General features: G+C 30.9%; 1 protein-coding gene across 2 annotated transcripts in view; it reads left to right on the top strand.

Moving 5' to 3' along the window:
* LOC107490397 (zinc finger protein BRUTUS) overlaps positions 1–9,389 on the top strand; it is a gene marked incomplete in the record, with an annotated part of 9,600 nt that extends 211 nt beyond the window's left edge. The window contains 15 exon segments of one of the 2 annotated variants that reach the window (XM_052261496.1): positions 1–268; positions 1,294–1,503; positions 2,298–2,492; positions 2,602–2,957; positions 3,332–3,560; positions 3,842–4,010; positions 4,117–5,352; positions 5,441–5,612; positions 5,744–5,962; positions 6,036–6,173; positions 6,719–6,953; positions 7,106–7,165; positions 7,626–7,697; positions 8,476–8,649; positions 8,865–9,389. In XM_052261496.1, the coding sequence (XP_052117456.1) occupies positions 1–268; positions 1,294–1,503; positions 2,298–2,492; positions 2,602–2,957; positions 3,332–3,560; positions 3,842–4,010; positions 4,117–5,352; positions 5,441–5,612; positions 5,744–5,962; positions 6,036–6,173; positions 6,719–6,953; positions 7,106–7,165; positions 7,626–7,697; positions 8,476–8,607 (3,691 nt within the window). 2 annotated transcript variants of the gene reach the window in all.
* Between the last annotated feature and the right edge of the window lie 7,041 nt (positions 9,390–16,430).

Below are 16,430 nucleotides of genomic sequence, written 5' to 3'. Positions count from 1 at the left end.
CCTGGAGGGAGTGGCGGTGCTGCCGAATCGCGTGAGCAAGGTGGAATCTTCCAATGGCGGCGCATTCAACGGTTCTTCGCAATTGGAGTCGCCAATTTTGATATTCTCGTTCTTCCACAAGGCGATTAGGAACGAGCTCGATGCGTTGCACCGATCGGCCATGGCGTTCGCCACCGGTGATGGTGACCGCTCCGAGCTCCGGCCGCTCTCTGAACGGTACCATTTCATCAGATCGATGTATAGGCACCACTCCAATGCTGAAGATGAGGTTCGCCACTTTCTGGATTTTTGTTCTTTCGTTTCTGTTTCTTTCTTTGGAACATGTTAAAAGTGTGTCGAAAAATGGTGTAGAAGAAACTTGGAGATTTTGAATAGGGTAAGAACAATTGAGTTTCAGTGGAAGTATTTATTTACTTTTTTGTCATGTGCTGAAAAATTGAAGTTTCGTAGTGTGATTTTTCATTAATCAAGATGTTTTGGAATTTTTTTTTTTTTTTAATTTCGTTCACATTCTCATTATTTTTGGCTTTTGATAAGATGAATTGGATGTGCAAGGCCTTAATATGGTGAATCCCTTCCTAGGGTCTCATTCTCAATTAAGATTTTGCTTTTTTTTTTTCTCTTTTTATTTGTTTTTTTTTTAACTTTTGCCAACTGAAGAATGTTAGTTACAATCACTTCTAAGTTCTAATGTCTATACCGCTCTTGTTGATCTATATGTTGCGTGAGGAGATTAACTTGCGGTTCCTTAGTTTGTTCCTTCATGGGTTTATAAGAACAGTGAGCTATTGTTTATCACTAAATAGTAGTAAATAGTTGTAATTATATTGGTTGTGTGCTGATCCGTGAGTTGAGACTGAATTTAGATTTCATATCGAAGTAACTTTATCTAGTTAGTGATACACGATTGGATTTCTGTTTGATTTGAAATGATTGGTCTATCTCTATACACACAAATTTTGGTGGTATTATGGTATGAAAGACATTTGGGTTGGTCTTGCAATGCATTTTATTTTATTTTTTTTCCAAATAAGTCGGATGGAAATCTGTGAGCATTGTCACCTTTGGATTTAAATCTTCAGGGCATTCTTTTGCATTTGGTTTATCATTTATCTATAGTGGCATATGCTATTGATATATTCTTCATGGAGTCTAAGGACTGTTTTTTTTATGATTTTGATCCTATATACGTGCTTTGTACTTTCCCAAATTGATGTTTCATGATCCAATATAGTGGTTCCTGCCTTTCTGCCACAATTGAACATTCTGAGGGAAATCTATTCTGGAATGTAGGTGATTTTTCCAGCTTTAGACATACGTGTGAAGAACGTAGCACAGACATATTCTCTTGAACACAAGGGGGAAAGCAATCTTTTTGATCATCTATTTGAGCTTCTAAATTCTTCAACCCATAACGATGAAAGTTTCCCAAGGGAGTTAGCATCGTGCACAGGAGCTTTACACACATCAGTTAGTCAACACTTAGCTAAGGAAGAGGAGCAGGTAGATGTCCACTTTGACTCTTCTATTGAGATAAATGCATAGTTGATAGTTCACATAGCTTTGTTTTTTTTTTTCTTTTTTCACTCCCAACAACTATAAGCTAAAGGTACTATTATTTACTGACAGGTTATTGCAGGCTAGATGCTACATACCATGTGGTATAACTGTAAAGATTATATTTGTTCGATGTCTGTTATCCAATTTGTGCTTTGCTTATTTGATAAGTTTAATATTCTTTAGTGACTACTTTCCTTAACCCAAGCATGTTGATTTGAAGTTGTGATTCAGCATCAGTAGTGTAACTTTTATTAGCATAAAACTAGTCATGTGTAGTCTTTGATACGAACAATAGCAGGACTATATTGATTTTTCTTCTATAATGCCCATATACTTGTATACAAATACAAAATATGCAAACTATAATAACCTTTAATATCCTTTAAAGTAAAGGAAAGTAGCTCCATATCATAGAAGACTACAGGTTAGACCAGATGTCAATAGTTTGTTTTATTTGCAAACCTGAGAGTACCATTTCGGAGAAAAACCAAACAATGGACATCTGTCCATGTGATTGGGATTGGGTTATAAACCAGAAAATTCAAACAATTAACACGTTGGCATGTTTGCTTATGTTCAAGTCTCTCTCTCCCTTAAAAGGGTATGAACAATACAGATATTTATCTTGTGAAATGGATGTGCGAGTTTTATTATGGAAATTATTACCTTATTTTAGAAGGATGAAAATCCCTGTTGATTTTGGTGTGTCTTACTTTTGTTTTGTTGGGTGATACTAGGTTTTTCCACTGCTCATTGAGAAGTTCTCTCTGGAGGAACAAGCATCTTTAGTTTGGCAATTCCTTTGCAGTATTCCTGTGAATATGATGGCTGAATTTCTTCCATGGCTTTCAACATCTATATCACCTGAAGAATCTCAGGATTTGCGGAAGTACTTAAGCAAAATAGTTCCAGAGGAGACGCTTCTTCAAAAGGTGTGATGTTAATGATGTTTTAGAGTATTATTCTTTTGTTCCTTTCTCGTTTTATATGCCTTTGAACATGTCATGATAATGTAACTGATCATATTCTTGCTTATTGAAGGTTATTTACACATGGATGGAAGGTAGAAGTAGTGCTAACACAGTTGAAAATGGTGTAGATCATTCTCAAGTTCAATGTAGTCCTAGTCCATTAACCCATCAGATTGGGAAAGTAAAATGTGCATGTGAGTCCACAGGAACGGGGAAAAGGAAATATTCTGAATGTATCATAGATGTTTCTGACACTACCGGAACACATCCGATAGATGAAATATTGCTCTGGCATAATGCAATTAAAAAAGAATTAAATGAGATAGCAGTGGAGACCAGAAAGATACAATTGTCTGGAGATTTTACCAATCTGTCAGCTTTTAATGAAAGGTTGCAATTCATTGCAGAAGTTTGCATATTTCACAGGTATTGCTTTAACTTTGTTCTATACCATGTAGAAGTATCACGTGTTTTTTCAGTTAAAAAAAGTCATTATTTTGATTTCCTGTTGGATGTTTCTTTTTTAACTCATTTTGCAACATAAAAGAGTGTGTATTTTAATTCCCTTTTATATATTGATATACAAATTGAAATTTACAAAAGATTGAAGTGTGCTACTTTCTTAAATGCTATCCTCTTGAGGAGAATCTGTTGTTTTGATCTCCTGTAGTATATTGAGTGGCAAAATGATTTTGAAAGAAAGTCCGTTAAGTTATCTACTTTCTAAAAGCTTCCCTCTTTAGTCAATTCTTTCTCTCAATTCTCAAGGACTGACTAATTGACTTTTCTATAAAATGCAGTATTGCTGAGGACAGGGTTATTTTTCCAGCAGTAGACGCAGAGCTATCTTTCTTTCAGGAGCATGCTGAAGAAGAAAGCCAATTTAATGACTTCCGGTGTTTGATTGAAAGAATTCAAGGTGAAGGAGCAACATCTAACTCCGAAGTTGAATTTTATTCCAAGTTGTGCTCACATGCTGATCATATAATGGAAACCATCCAGAGGCATTTCAAGAATGAAGAAGTTCAGGTGAGTCTTCATTGCTTGAGTGAGATGTGGACTGTACGTAGTGTTAATCTTCAAAAGCATGTCATAGCTTGGTAAACGCCTGATAAGTATGAGCAATGCTTTTATTAAGTGAATTAATTATTTGTCTTTCCGGTAGATAAATATGATGTAGGAGAGGTTCTGTACTTCTTAATCCCTAGTTGAATTATGGAAAAAAGTTGGTCAAAATAGTTGCAACAGTAAGCTATCTTTTTATTTATTTAATTTTTTTTAATACATGATAGATTCTGTCTCATCTGTAGGTTCTTCCACTTGCACGGAAGCACTTTAGTATCAAAAGGCAACGTGAACTTCTGTATCAAAGCTTGTGCATGATGCCTCTGAAATTGATTGAACGTGTGCTGCCATGGTTGGTTGGATCATTGACCGAAGATGAAGCAAAGATGTTTCTGAAAAATATGCAATTAGCAGGTTTTCTGTCTATTTTAAAATTTTCTTCTTGTGGAAAGAAAATACATATATGATGAGTACTTTAGCATGAGACTTCCATATCTAACAATTTTGCAATTCATTCCAGCTCCAGCGACAGACTCTGCTTTAGTCACACTCTTTTGTGGTTGGGCTTGCAAGGCTCGTAACTATGGTCTGTGTTTGTCTTCAAGTGCATTAGGTTGCTGTCGTGCTCAAACATTTGTTGACATTGAAGAGAATATTGTTCAGCCCTCCTGTGGTTGTGCTTCTACATCATCTGCTAGAGATTGTTTTCTGTTAACTGGATCAGATTCCCAAAGATCAGTGAAGCGCAACACGACAGAGTTGCACAAGAATGGAGACGTCCAAGAAACTTTAGAAAATGGAAGTATCCAGAAACAATGTTGCAGTCCCCGATCTTGTTGTGTGCCAGCTTTAGGAGTTAACACTAACAATTTGGGGCTCAGTTCACTTTCTACAGCCAAGTCTTTACGCTCCTTGTCTATCGCCTCTTCTGCCCCATCCCTGAATTCTAGTCTTTTCATATGGGAAACAGACAGCAGCCCATGTGATGTAGGATCGACAGAAAGACCAATTGATACCATATTTAAATTCCATAAAGCTATACGCAAAGACTTGGAGTATTTAGATGTTGAGTCTGGGAAGCTTAATGAAGGTGATGAAACTACCATTCACCAATTTAGTGGAAGGTTTCGTCTTCTATGGGGTTTATATAGAGCTCATAGCAATGCTGAAGATGATATAGTATTCCCTGCATTGGAATCCAAAGAGACACTTCATAATGTGAGCCATTCATACATGCTAGACCATAAGCAAGAAGAAAAATTATTTGAAGATATTTCTTGTGTTCTTTCTGAGCTTTCATTGCTTCATGAAGCCATGCAGAAGTCCCACATGTCGGAGAATTTAGATGAAATTAATTTGGGATCTTCTGATGCTAAAGATAGTGATAATATCAGAAAGTACAATGAGCTTGCAACTAAGCTTCAAGGGATGTGCAAATCAATAAGAGTGACCCTGGATCAGCATATTTTTCGGGAAGAACTTGAGCTCTGGCCATTGTTTGGGAAATATTTTACTGTGGAAGAGCAAGACAAGATAGTGGGTCGAATAATTGGAACTACAGGTGCTGAAGTTCTCCAATCTATGTTACCATGGGTAACTTCTGCACTTACTGAAGACGAACAGAACAAAATGATGGACACCTGGAAACAGGCAACTAAGAACACTATGTTCAATGAATGGCTAAATGAATGCTTAAAAGAGAGTCCAGTACCTGTTTCACCAACAGAAACATCAGAGTGTAGCACTTCTCAAAGAGGTTTGTAATTTGCTTTCGAGTTATTTTCATTCTATGGCAATTGCTGGATGAATAATTGAAAGTATCATGTGTTATGGTATTGTCTCAGGTGCTGACTATCAAGAAAGCTTGGACCTCAATGATCAGATGTTCAAGCCAGGTTGGAAAGACATATTCCGGATGAATCAGAATGAACTTGAGTCAGAGATCCGGAAGGTCTATCGTGACTCAACTCTTGATCCAAGGAGAAAGGCATATCTTGTCCAGAATCTAATGACAAGGTTGCTTCTGGTGACCATTATCTCTTGTTTACATAAATCTGACATTCTGACAATAAACTGCATCTTCATTTTTTATAGAATTTTAGTTTATCTCATCAAGCTGTAGTTGATTAGTTAATGTTATGTTGTAGTCGTTGGATTGCTGCCCAGCAGAAGTTACCAAAAGCTTTATCTGGGGACTCCTCTAATAAAGAAATAGAAGGACGCGCACCATCATTTCGGGACCCAGAGAAGCAAGTTTTGGGTTGTGAGCATTATAAGAGAAATTGTAAGGTTCGTGCAGCTTGTTGTGGCAAGTTATTTACATGCAGATTTTGCCATGACAATGTGAGCGACCACTCAATGGATAGGTAAATATTTTTTTATCATATTTCATAATATTTTATGTGGATTATATTTCTAATTACCCATTGATGATTGCAGAAAAGCAACATTGGAAATGATGTGTATGGTGTGTCTGACTATACAGCCAGTTGGGCCTGTATGCATGTCTCCTTCATGTAATGGACTTTCAATGGCCAAGTACTATTGCAATATTTGCAAGTTTTTTGATGATGAAAGGTATTTTTGCATTTGATTCTTGCTTTAGAAGTAAAACTTCAACAAATGCCTTTGACCTAGTACCCTGGTTATTGTAGTGAATTACATTAGAACTGAGATTAACTTATCACCTATGGTTATGGATAATCTGTATCCACCATTTAACGTATAAAGTCGATTAGTAAACAAAATAAACTTGTGGAGGTTTCATAGGAATGATACAGGACATTCAGTAATTATTAATGATTGAAGTAAATGAGTGCAATGCTGAATCCATACCCTGTAATGCAAATTCATATATTTTCAAAATGACACAGGATATACAAATATGTTTGAACATGGAATTGTGATTCCAATATTCACAAATTTTTTATTCTTGTATATACAGATGTATGTTTTATTTATACTTGTGATTCTGTGAAATAATATGGAAAATGTTTCCTATGTTCACTGCTGCGTGATTGCCTTAGAGGGAACTGCTTGGAAACTTGTGCCCTATTTGATTCAGTTTATTTATCTTTTCCTTGTAGATTTTCGGATGCTAATTTGAGAACATTTTTTTTCAGGAATGTGTATCATTGCCCATATTGCAATATTTGCCGTGTTGGCCAAGGGCTTGGGATTGACTATTTTCATTGCATGAAATGCAATTGTTGCTTGGGAATAAAATCAACATCTCACAAGTGCCTGGAGAAAGGTCTAGAAATGAACTGCCCAATATGCTGTGATGACTTGTTCACATCAAGTGCGACAGTCAGGGCTCTACCATGTGGACATTACATGCATTCAGCTTGCTTTCAGGTATGTCATGCTCATTTTAGGATTTTTCCCTATAGAACAAGGGGTAAAGAGTATTTGAAACATTTATCTCTTATCTTCTTTCTGATTCTTCAAATGAAGTAATTTCAAGGAAGGTTTCTCATTCAATTTTACACTTTGTTGTGAAATGTTAGGCATACACATGTAGTCACTACACATGCCCAATCTGCAGCAAGTCATTGGGAGATATGGCGGTAAGAATATTCTCTTCGTAAATATCTACGAGCAGGTCTAGTATTGTATAGCTGTTTTTTTATTGTGCATACAATTATGTGCTATGATTGATCTTTACAAACTTCTGCATGTGATGGCACTATATTAGGTGTTTGATAAAACTAAATAGTGTAAGGATACATGTGCTTTTGTTGACATTTCATTAGAAGATTTAGAAAAGATTAGTGATAGCAAAGAATGCTCATGTTAAATCTTGGTACCATAAACTGTTTGGGTATGAAATGATTAACTAAGGGATATCTAAGGTGAGAGGGTTGGAGGTACAGTTGTACTCTTGGTAGACTACTATTAGGATATAAATATTTGGTCGAAAAGCACTGGTTATCGAACTCTTCTGAGTTCTGATCCTGCTTTCATGTGGAAAGTGAAATGCATAATATTACATGGCATGCAATACTTAGTTGTTCTTTACCATCCCAGGTTTACTTTGGTATGCTTGATGCTCTACTGGCTACTGAGGAGCTTCCTGAAGAGTACAGGAACCGCTATCAGGTAATACTTCTGTTGCATGAATATTATTTGGTCTGATTACTCGTCTGTATTCTTTGTGGCTTCTTTGCAATGATGCATTTTGGCTTTTTAATTTACTCGAAAAAAGCAAGTTGGTTAATCTCAAATGAAAATTTAAAATTTGTTTTGTATCGTTTGCTTTATGCACTCAATTATACAGTTTCCCCATCTGTTTCTATGTTTTATGAAATTTCTTTCATGTCTAAATTTATGACTTACATGACTCATTTTGTATACACAAGTGAGAAACATTATTTTGTTGGATACTATTTTTCATTCAGCCACCACCCAGATTTTTCATCACAATCTACAATACTTTTGTGCCAGCTCCACATGCAAATTTTTAATAGACATTAAATAATATTACAATGTTTAACTCAAGGTAGTCAAAGGCGAAGGTGCCATGAATGCTGAGCCTCAACTTTGAAAGGCGCAGAAGCTTTTCTTGCCTTGCCTTTTGCATTTTACGCACCTTTGACTATTCTGTTTTAAGTATTATGTTTAATTACTTAGCAGTTAAAATACCTTTGTGGCTTTGTGATTGGGAGAAAACAGGATCTGCAAAAGCCGCCAGATACTAGGGATGAGATTTCATATTCTTAGATAGCTCATGTTTTCTTCCTCCAGTAACTCATATCATAGCATAGAAATTTTGTTTTTTTCTCCCTCCTGTTCATGATCAGTGCCAATGGAATGAATATGCTCAAATTTATTAGGCAAATAATGAACCTAGAAGTGGTATTTTGTAATGGCAATGCAGGACGTACTCTGCAATGACTGTGATAGAAAGGGCACTTCACGTTTTCACTGGTTATATCACAAATGTGGATTCTGTGGCTCCTACAATACTAGGGTGATCAAGACTGAGGCTACCAATTCTAGCTGCTCCTAGTCCTAGTTAGTGGTGCTCCTATTTGACGAAAGAGCTAAAGAGGTACAGGAGTTTGTAAATAACATGTATAGCCAATCCAAAATTTTCCACTACAAGGATCTTTGGTTATGGATTCCTCTTTTTCATGATTTAAGTTACAAAGTTCTCTTTCTCTTCCCAGATGCCTTCTCATGAGTTTGAAGCACCAAATCAGCTCCTTAGTTATGTACGCTGTTTTAAGTTCATTGACTGTTTATAAGGTACCGTTTGTTTTGCAGTATTAGGACAGAGACTGAGAGATTGAGACACAGCATCATGTTTGTTGGCTCAGAGACTGGTACTAAAGTTTCTGTCTCTGTCTCCAAAATTTCAGTATTTCAATGCCTCCAAAATGTAGGGACACAGGGGACTGATATTTTTAGAAACAAAGACTGAAACTTTAATAACATTTTATACCTAAAATACTCTCATTTTAATTAATTAATTCCAATTTTATCCTTTGTGTAAATTAAATTAGAATTTTATTCTTGTTTCAATTTTTGTCTCTCACTTGACACCAAACAGAATACTAAAACTTATTTCAGTCTCTGTCTCTTAGTCTCTGTCTCTCAGTCTCAGTCTTTCAGTATCTGTCTCTCCACCAAACGCTACCTAAGAGACTAGCTACCCTAGGTCAGCTTCTGCATGAGCTTAGTTTTGTTTCTATTTTTAAATGATAGTAAATAATCATAATGTATGCCAATTTCTCTAATATTTTAACCTGAAAAGATTTTTATTAAGTAGCTTAGGTTCCGTTCATGTATAATAGATAATTTTGAGCATGATTGTATAGTAATATTACTCACAATTGAATGATCATGCAAATTACGTGATTAATCGCTACTTTGGTAGTTTATAGTTAGTTAAGGGTGTAAACAATGTTTTACTTTCTTTTTTTTATTTTTTTTATTTTTCCCTAATACGTTTAAATTTGCGCAAAGAAATTTTTTTAATTGAACAGTTATTCCCCATATGGCAGTTAGAATTAGGCACAGAATAAGAGTTGAAATTGGAATTGGACATCCAATTTCAAAGTATGGTTGACAATAGGTAGGGTAGGATAGGGTTTGAATTCTACTTTAACTAGTGTTAAACCCGTGCGATGCACGGACTTATATTTAAATTTGATAACTTAAATTAAAAAAAATATTTTATAACCATATATTTTTTAAATTTAGTATAACACTGTCATCGTCGTTATATAATAAACGTGTTAAATATGTTGTTTTATCTTTATTCAAAGTAAAATATAAATAAAAGAGTTTTAAGTTTATAAGATTCTTGAATCATAAAGAGGGAGACATGAAAAAATAAGAACATATATAACTGTAATAATAGCATGTTAATTTTACACTAAAATTTATATCAAAAAGCTAATAAAAATTTATCGACAATCTAGTATCTTACTAACTTCATTAGAAAAGCAATTGGCTTAGGATGTTGTATTCTTTGTTACACATTTCATTTCAAATCTGGAAAAAGAGTTCTAGATAAATTACTTATATCTATAGTAAATATTTGTATGAAAGTGTAAATCATAACATGCTATTAAAATGAAAATAATATTATTCTTACCTAAATATTATTAAAAACCTCTTTGAACACGACATTTGTTGTTGATGACTTTGGATTGCCATCTTCGTCTAGAATTAAAACCCTGAGGCCACTGCGACTCTTAACTCTTGATATAGCAACATAAAGTTGTTCATGGGTGAACACAGATTTTGGCAAATAAAGCCCTACATATGATCATGATTGACCTAACTCTTATTAATGGTCATTGCAAAGCATACTGTTAATGGAAATTGAGGTATCTTCTTCCACCTTCGATTCTTCCGACTCTGAGGATAGTCGCTTAGTTGGTGTAATAGCGTTTTCCAACAATTCGGATTCATCATTGGCCGCAACTTCATTGGAGAATTCAAGCAACAAATTCTATACAAAATACCATGTTAAATTAAAGACTTCTTTCTAACCTTTAATTTTATCTCACTAATATTTTTTGAATAAAATTAAGATCTAACTTTGAGAGAACAAACAAACAAAAAATTTATTTTTTGAACAAATACCTTAGCACCTTCTACTTTCTCCCCTTCAATGATTGAGGATGTCTTTGAAATTGGAAGCAAACCACCGGTGTAGTCAACATCCTAAAATTAAAATTAATTATTAATTATTATTTATAAATTAGATACTACTAATGACTAAGGAAGCAATAAATAAATTGACTTTTAATAGAAAGTACACTTATAATTATACTCACAATTTGAATAGGGTGAGCCTCTTTGAATTTATTTATGAGGTCCACATTATCAGTCATCTTCTTAACTTTATAAGAAGATGAAAAATGTGGATTATCATATATTTGAACTTCAACGATGAAGAGAAAGGTCTTATCAATTAGGTTGAGCAAAACTGTAGGTGTATTCGATAGATCTCCTTTCTGCAATGTATTACATAATATATTATTAATAAATAATATAAAAATTACCAATAAAAATATCTTCACTAATGTTTTTAGAAATAAATATTGGTTAGATCTTACCAATAGGAGTGGATCAAGTATCTCTACACAGCTCTTTCCCAAAACTTGTTTTTGCCTCTTTGTCAAAGACTACAAAACATGCATAGTCAGAATCATCAATGATACCAAGTTTTATTCGGTACCTACTTAAAAAGGAAAATAACATAAAAAAGTTAAATATAGAGTTATTTAATATGTAATCCTATGTGCATAGACTTTAATTTAAAAAAATAAATAAATAACGTTGGAGTTATGGATAACAGGAGACGGCCACAACTTAAACATTTGAAAATTTTTGTAAAAACATATGTGGACCTGTTGCATTCACATTGGACGTACCACCAGTTTGGAGTATCCATAATATGACTTATAGTAACCAAGACAACACAAACAACATTCCAAAAAAAATAATGATTTAAATTCCCTGAATTTGGTGAGTTTTTAAATAAATAAGATGAATAAACAAAAATAATATATGTACAACGAATTTCTTATTTTTTCTCAACTTTTCTCAAAAAAAAAAAAATACCGTATCTAATTCTTTTAACTGCTCAATGATTTTGCCTTGATAAATTTTTTAGAATGCAGCCTCATTTAGAATTTCGCCGATGTTACGTCTAGGTTCTTCAAATCTTATAAAGCTAGATAAATAAAGAAAAAAAAATCTATATTAGATAACACACACAGAGTATAAAACTAATGAATTAAAAAAAATACCTAGCTATTTTTAATTATTTTAAATTCGTAAGAAACAAACCAAAGGAAAGAATGGTTTTTAATAAATTTTTTTTAAAATTTGAATCTTTTTTTAAATCAATCCAAAGTAATTTTTCAAAAAATTTAAATACTTAGGCATCTAAAAAAGGTGCCTTTAAATCTAAAAAATTTTAACTAAGCTTAATCGTTAGTTAAGATAATAATATTAATAAAAATATTTATAATAAAAGAAGTTAAAATCATAATTAAAAAAGGTGAGATTATCAAAATCTTTATATTTATAAAAATAAATAGATAATTGTCCATCATCAATCTCTAATTTGATAATAGTATACTTGTAGATTTGTCATTCTTTTCAAAAGTCTTCTCATTCCCAATTCCACCAAGATATCCAACAATATCTGAAATAATTTAAAAAAAATTGTTGTCAATAAATTTGTTAAAAAAACATAGAATAAATTATCAATAAAATAAATCAAATTTATACATAAATTATACTGTTTCTAAAATAATAAACTTACCAACTAAATAGGTGCAATCATACTCAGAAGCATTGAGAGTGTCAAAACTCACAGACTTAAATCCATATCGTGGGATACTCGACGATTCTGGAAGTCTGTGCACATCAGTACGTTGGTTAAAATTAACCACATACTCATGATGTGTAATCTTGAAGTAACCCTTATTGAGTCCAACACCAAAATATCTTATTTGGTAAGATATTTCTTCCTCCAGTAAATTCATGAATCGAGACACAAAAATCCTCTTAATTGAGGTGTGTATTTTTCCTCCCTAGAATTAATGAACAAAAATCAAAGAACGATTAGATGGGAATAAATAAATAAATTTAAAATATAAATAATTGAAATTTAAAATAAAATAGAAAAATATTAGTAGAAAACTCACGTCTTCAAGCCAAACCATCTCAATTGAGTATGGCAATGGAGAATTTTCGTAACTTGGTAGTGTCCATAACCGTGTTACTCGTATACGTACACACAAATTGTCGATTGTAGGATTGATGTCAGCAATTTTGTAAATAACAGGTATTGGAATAAGTAGAGATATTTTGGATATATGTAAACAAAGGGATTGATGTACTTTAAATTGTGGTGCTTTACATCTCTCATAACTTATACTTTTATAGTTGCATCACAACTAAATTTTTTTAAATTTGGTTGACTTTAATTTAAAATTTAAAAAGTAACAAATTGAGTAAAACAACCCAAACTTAAAATTTGAAAATAACAACCTAAACAAATAATAATTTAAAAACTCTAAATTAACGTAAATCTTTATAGTAATATTAGTATGTAACAACCGAAATATAATTAACGTAAATCTTTTTAAAACTCTAAATTTTTTTAAAAGAATTTATGTAGCTGAAATTTAAAAAAAAAATCAACAAAATTTTAAAAAATAATGCTAAAAAGAATTAACAAATTTTTAAAAAATAGTGTTAAAATGTAAAAAATAATAACTTAAATAAAATAATTTGAAATTTAAAAAATAACAACCTAGGTAAAACAACCCAAACAAATAAAATAATTTAAAATTTAAAAAATAACAACCTAAGTAAAACAACCCAAACTTAAAAATATAAAATAACAACCTAAGCAAATAATAATTTATAATTTATAAATATAATTCTCTAAATTTCTAGTGACGACACGTAAGCAAAGAAGCTCCCAAACACAACGTATGAGCGCCACGTCATCAAATGAGCTCCCCATTTGTATTACTATAAAGATAAAGATTCTATCCGCGGGTTAATAAATTTTTAAAAATTCTACCACATCTTATCCGTAGGTTGAGAATTTCTCAATCCTAATTTTATCCACATCCTAACGTTCTAAACCTGATGCAACCCGCAAAAAATAAAAAAATTTCAAACAAATATAAAATTTAATTATTCTAAATTCATACATATTAATAAAATACAAAATAGAAACTAAGTTTAAATTAAAATTAAAAATAATAAAATCTTAAAAAAATCTAACATAAAATTACAAATAATATGATCATCAATTAATTTAGTAGTTATTTCAAGTTTTTATAAAAAAAAAAAAGATTGTGAGTTTAATATTCACTTTCTTCACTATATACATAACTTTTATATATATATATATATATCATATAGTATATTAAAGGTGTGGATAGAATAAGGTAGGATATATTCTGAATCTGTACTCTATCCTACCCATCGACAATTGAGTAGACAATCTTACTCGAACAGATTGGTCCGGCCCTAATTACAAGTTTGGGAGTTGGGACAACTTATAAAACTCGGATATCCTCATTACTAATTTCATGGAATTGATAAATAATTGGTAAGTGCTCTTAATCTTGAATCTAATATGAATAATCAATTCATAACGTCTATAAGGTTCTTTTAATTTTTCCCATTTATATATTATCCACCATACTTATTTAAATATAGTATTTTTATCAAAAGATAATATGAAAGCTTTGCGTTATATATATATACATATATATATATGATTTAGAGTTTAAGTAAAATATTGTTTTAGTAAAAATGATATAAGAATACGAGAAATAAAAAAAAATTAATAAAGAAAAAATTATATTTTTGGAAGAAAAAGTTTTAATTCACATATACTGAACTACTTTAAAATGGTAAAATTTTATAACAAACTTAAACATTAGTTTTCCAAATTCCAAGTCAATTTTGATTTCTAAAGGAGTTGAAAGTTGAAACCAAAATTCTGTTTGAATACTGATACCCAAGCGGACTCTGTCGACTCTCAGCTTGATAAAGTGGGGGAAAAATATCTTTTATTCAATTAAGATATGTTTAAGTACTTGAATCGATTTCTTTAAACTGCAACTTGCAATTTTATTATTATTTTTCTAAAATCTAGATTTGATTATGAGTTATATGGATATAGAAATATAGTAAGGTAAAATGAGAAGGAATATTTGAAACTTGAGGAGCTTTTCGTATCCACATTTTTTTTTCTTTCAATTTTTTTTCTATCATCTATCTAAATAAAGTGTAAGAGCTCTTACCGAAGAGTTATTTTAAAGGTTTTAATTTGATGTGTACATAAATTAAAATACAATTCTAAATTTCATTTGTATTGAAAATAAATGATGAAATGAAACCTGTCTTGTTTTAGAGAGATAATTTTATTTGATTAGAAAATCAATTAAAATTTATAATTTTGTATAGAATTGAAATAAATTAAAATTAAATATTGACATGATCAATTTTACATCTATCTCAAATAATTATTTTTGACATATGATCTTGTAAATATTGATAGAGAGAAAGAGAAAAAAAGAGAGAGAGATTTCTCAATTAAACTTTTATCTGATTTTTTAAACTCTCTGATAAATATTTATCCTTATTTTTTTTATATATAATGCAATTATGACTAAATTATTCTTTACAATAATAACCTTGATGGCCAAGTGCAACGACCTTCTCTACATCAGTCAAGTTAATAAATGAACTCTAATTTAAACTTAACTAGTGATAAATATTAAATAATAAAAATTCCTAAAACTACACAAATAAGCACTTTCTTATGAGACTATATTATAACTTATGACAACTACTTATTTAACTTATTCTATCTTATTTATTCGCATTTATCAATTAGAAATATAACTCAATTCTTAAATTCATGAGAATATTTTAAAAATAAAAAATACTATTTACATGCTAAAATTAATTATCATGTATTTATAATACATATATAATTTAACTCATTTTTAATATATATTCTATTCCAATAGTTAATTTTAATAGCTGATTTTTGTATATACTTAAAAGTGGCAATAAGACGGGTAGAGACAAATTTTTTTTCTATCCGATCCATCCCATTCTACAATAACCTTCATAAAACTTGATTCACTCATATTCATGCATAACAAAAAATTGAACCTTTACCTATCCCAACCCTACTTACTTCTATAATTATTAAAATCTAATAAATAGAGCTAAATTTTATAGATATCATCACATATATAATATAAAGTGAAGTGAAAATTTAAAAATAATATAATATTATTAATTATTTTACATATATATAATAATATTAAAATTATATATATACTAAAACAGATATTACCTAAACCCAAATCCATGTTCAAGACCCTACCTTAAATAGAGTTATATTATTGTCTCCACACTCATGTACATATATACCTGCATAGATTGTTGAATCAATCTTAAATATTTTAAAAAATTAGTCATCAAGGGTATATTTGATGTAAATCGAAAATTTTTGGGATAAAATTAAAACAAAATAAAATTTAGGAATATTTTTAAAACTTTTGTCAAATTTTAAAAACAAAAAATATACTTTATCCTATTTATAAATGATTATTTTAGTATTTTAATTTGTAAAATTAGATATTATAAAAACTAATCATGTTATATTACATCGAAAATAACTATCTGTATAATACACATTAAAAATAAATTAAATAATACATATATTTATATACAAATACATAATGATTAATAAATAATTTAATAACTAATTTTTATGTGCATATAATATTTTTATTATAAAATTATTATTATATTATATAT

This window comes from Arachis duranensis, chromosome 5 (genome assembly GCF_000817695.3).
Source record: "Arachis duranensis cultivar V14167 chromosome 5, aradu.V14167.gnm2.J7QH, whole genome shotgun sequence".
Taxonomy (NCBI): domain Eukaryota; kingdom Viridiplantae; phylum Streptophyta; class Magnoliopsida; order Fabales; family Fabaceae; genus Arachis; species Arachis duranensis.
The sequence above is the reverse complement of the archived record's forward strand: the minus strand, read 5'-3'. Positions and strand labels throughout refer to the sequence as shown.